The sequence below is a fragment of the Triticum aestivum genome, chromosome 6D (genome assembly GCF_018294505.1).
Source record: "Triticum aestivum cultivar Chinese Spring chromosome 6D, IWGSC CS RefSeq v2.1, whole genome shotgun sequence".
In the NCBI taxonomy this organism is placed as follows: domain Eukaryota; kingdom Viridiplantae; phylum Streptophyta; class Magnoliopsida; order Poales; family Poaceae; genus Triticum; species Triticum aestivum.
In genome coordinates this window covers 387,286,647-387,290,066 of record NC_057811.1, presented here as the reverse complement: position 1 = coordinate 387,290,066, position 3,420 = coordinate 387,286,647, and the positions used below count along the sequence as shown (strand labels likewise).

Genomic DNA, 3,420 nt, shown 5'->3' with positions numbered 1-3,420 from the left:
AAAAACATACTACCGGTAGAGCCGTGTCTTGTAGCCTTGCATCTTCTTCTAACATCATTTTCTCCACCTCATTAACTCAGCATGAGTTTTAATCAGCTTGTTATCAAAACAAGTTCTTCTCTCAACTTCCAGCAGGCCCAGCACAGGGCAGTCAATCGCACGACTTGCAAATTACATATGCCTGGTATATATGAAGGTGCCCGCTAAAAATAGTGTAAAACAACTAGGATGATGTGTTGCTTCCAGAGTGAGGCAGAGGCTAACAGAACTCGAAACAAACTTAGCAGCTACACAATCACAGAAAATATGGTATATGTTCTCAGTGTGTGAGCAGAAACGACAGATTTCATCCCCTTCCCATCCCTTTTTTCAATGTGTCATTAGTGACCTATGCCGAGTAAGCGACAACCAAATTCTGATTTTCAAAGGAATTCTTGCTTTCCATAAATTTTTAAAAGATTTATCGGGCTCAGTCGCTCAGAGCTGGATTGGTGTACATATATTTCACAGTCGAAATTAACACAGTTTTATGTCAAGATAGGAACTATTTCAATGACTGCCTTTAAGATATCTGACATTGCCGAAAATGTTTTGCTGTCACCTGCTAACATTAGTAAGCTTGATGATTTTGTTTCCTGTTTCGCAGGGTGTAAATCCATCATCTTCTGCAAGAATTAGAAGGGATGCTGCAGCACGTGCTATGCAGGGTTGGCATGCGCACCGTCTCCTTGCCAATGACATGTATGGAGATCACATTTTAAAGGTAAATAATATCTTGGCATTTACTTGCGCATACTTCGATGTTCCTACAATTTTTATCTTTTCATGCAAATATATTCATTTTTCTACAGGACAAAGACTCAATACCCCTTTCAAGTCGTGATAAGAATCTGAAAGGCTTTGGTATGCTTCACAGGTATTTCTGCGTTAGCATGTGATGCTTTCTTCTCTTATATCTTTCTGGCATTTCAGGGGTACTCAAGAGGAAGAAAGCATCTAGTCCAGAGCGTGCTTTCAAGGTCTCCCGTACAAAAGTGAACAAGTCACAGTTAAGACCTCCCATCATCTCAGTTGGCTATGTTTACTTCAGCTGTTAACATGATAGACAGAAACTTACAATCTCAAGAATTTAGCAGATTGAAAACATTAAGTAACCTTTAATAGCAGTTATTTAAGTTTTACTTGCACATACATGGTTCGTTTTAAAGTGCAAGCAGAATTTTTTTTACTGTGAAGAAGTGCATTTGCTTATGTGCTCTCTATCTTGCGTCTGCTGTTGCCTATGTTCAAGAGATCAAGAATCTTACCTGCTGAATGGACCTAGCAAAATAAGAGTTTAAACATCCAAATTTTGTTTATGCTGATACCAATGGGAATTAACAGGCGTGCTTTCCAAATATGGCATGGCATGAAATAGACAACTTGACCCCTGAAATGTCACTCCTCAATTTAATAAGGAAAATCCCAAAAAATTATAGGACCTTATAGTAGGATTGAATTTGTCAGAAGAATCCATGCATTTGGATGTTATGTCTATAATGCATGTTATTATATGTAACGTACTGCCCAATTTCAGGGAAGATTCTATGGTCATTGATGTTGGAGAACCTGCCGATTGGGTGAAGATTAATGTTCGTCAAACTGTAAGTGTCAACATAATTATTTTGTTTAATAAGGTGGTGCACGAATATTACATAAAGTGTCTTGATAGTCTGAAATACGAGTATCAAACAATTTCTTAAGAGTCGTTTCTCATTGTGAAATTCCATTTGGATTTGAGCTGAAACGGCTACATTTTGTTACTGCTTTCATGCAGAAAGAATGCTTTGAGATATATGCGCTAGTTCCTGGGCTTCTAAGGGAAGAGGTGAGATTGCATCTCAGCTGCCACACTTCATCATTGATCCAAAAATAAAATAAAATGTGTGCAACATAAACAAAAATAGCTTGTCACATGAAATTGAGTCTACGCCAGGGATAAAATATTAATTCTTGTTCCAACTGGCGCAGGTGCATGTTCAGTCTGATCCTGCTGGACGTCTGGTTATAACTGGGGACCCTGACCAGCCTGATAACCCTTGGGGCATCACTGCATTCAAGAAGGTGATTGTTTATAAACATTTAAACACATAAATAATTGGGTACTTCCTCAACTTAACATGAACTGATTGTTCTGTCTCAGGTGATCAACTTGCCGTTAAGGATTGATCCGCATCAAACATCAGCAGTTGTCACGCTTCATGGCCAGCTATTTGTGCGTGCGCCATTTGGGCATCCGGACATGTAGATACGCATCCTGATCACTTCAGTTTTCTTCGACTACTGTACCAGTGGTTTTCATGCATATTTATAGGTCTGTGTTTGGCTAAGCCAGCTTATTCCTTTCTTCAACGCTGAAACTCAGTACCGATCTGATGACAGGCTTTCTGTTTCATGTGCAGGTTTTAGAAGAAAAAATGTTGCAGAAGTAGGATTTGGTTTGCCAAACTGACATAAGCAACTGCAACCCATAGCCGGCGCTGCAATCTTTTCTCTTGTGGTTGTTTATAGTGGTACACATAAATTAGTTGGTTCATTCCTGGATTTTAATATTTAGTGACAGATATTTCTTTTCCTTTTTTTCTTCTGAGAGAGAAACAACACAAAGCTGGAAATAGGTCAAGTGAAGGATTAGTTTCTTTACTTTCTGTTTTTTTTTCTCTATCTTCTATAAAACCGTTACTGGGCAGAGTTCAGTTTTGAATCTAAGTTTATATGTATACGACGATTCCCTCATTTTTCGAGTTGAATAGCACTGTTCATTAATCTTCTTGGTTGCTGTCTCAAGAAAGTCTTTATAAATATCCGGTACTTTCAACCCGATGATGGTATTCCAGGTAGAGCACATTTCACATGTTAGGTGCACTAGGTAGCAACCAAAAGCGTTAAATAAGAATCAAGTCTAATGTTGAGAGGTTGAGGAAATAAGAAATCTATCATAATGAATTGCTCACATTTGATTTCTATAGAAGAGGGAAATGCACATTCTAAAAGAATAGCCTCGGACTAAAAGTTTTTGCGGATTGACATATTTTCTGGTAAAATGATACTCCCTCCGTCCTATATTCCATAATATAGGATAGAGAGTACAAAATTATCCTACTTGTACCCTATCTACAGAGCTGCTTGTTTATTTTTAACCTAATAGTTCTTTCCAAAGAGGGGCCCTTATCGGCTCTCTCGCTCATATAAGGCACTTTTTGTCTCAACATAGCCGGTCCCAAGCCCGGATAAAGGAGGAGGATTGTGATAGGCTTGGCGAGCCAATGTAAAAACTCAGCCATTCTTTATGGAGATGAAACCCAAAAGATTTTTGTTGGGGCGTAACCCTTACAGTGACGCACCACATCTGAACCCGGGTGTGGTGGAAAATGGGCAAGG

The 3,420-nt window shown here is 38.8% G+C and overlaps 1 protein-coding gene across 1 annotated transcript in view; it reads left to right on the top strand.

Moving 5' to 3' along the window:
- The window catches only part of LOC123145279 (AT-rich interactive domain-containing protein 5), a 6,542-nt gene extending 3,737 nt beyond the window's left edge, over positions 1-2,805 (top strand). Inside the window, exons 6-13 of the mRNA XM_044564653.1 lie at positions 647-763; positions 852-903; positions 973-1,048; positions 1,577-1,643; positions 1,817-1,867; positions 2,011-2,103; positions 2,183-2,353; positions 2,442-2,805. Coding sequence (XP_044420588.1) covers positions 647-763; positions 852-903; positions 973-1,048; positions 1,577-1,643; positions 1,817-1,867; positions 2,011-2,103; positions 2,183-2,287 — 561 coding nt within the window. The 3' untranslated portion in view covers positions 2,288-2,353; positions 2,442-2,805. The remainder of the gene's footprint in view (positions 1-646; positions 764-851; positions 904-972; positions 1,049-1,576; positions 1,644-1,816; positions 1,868-2,010; positions 2,104-2,182; positions 2,354-2,441) is intronic.
- The last annotated feature ends 615 nt before the right edge of the window (positions 2,806-3,420 follow it).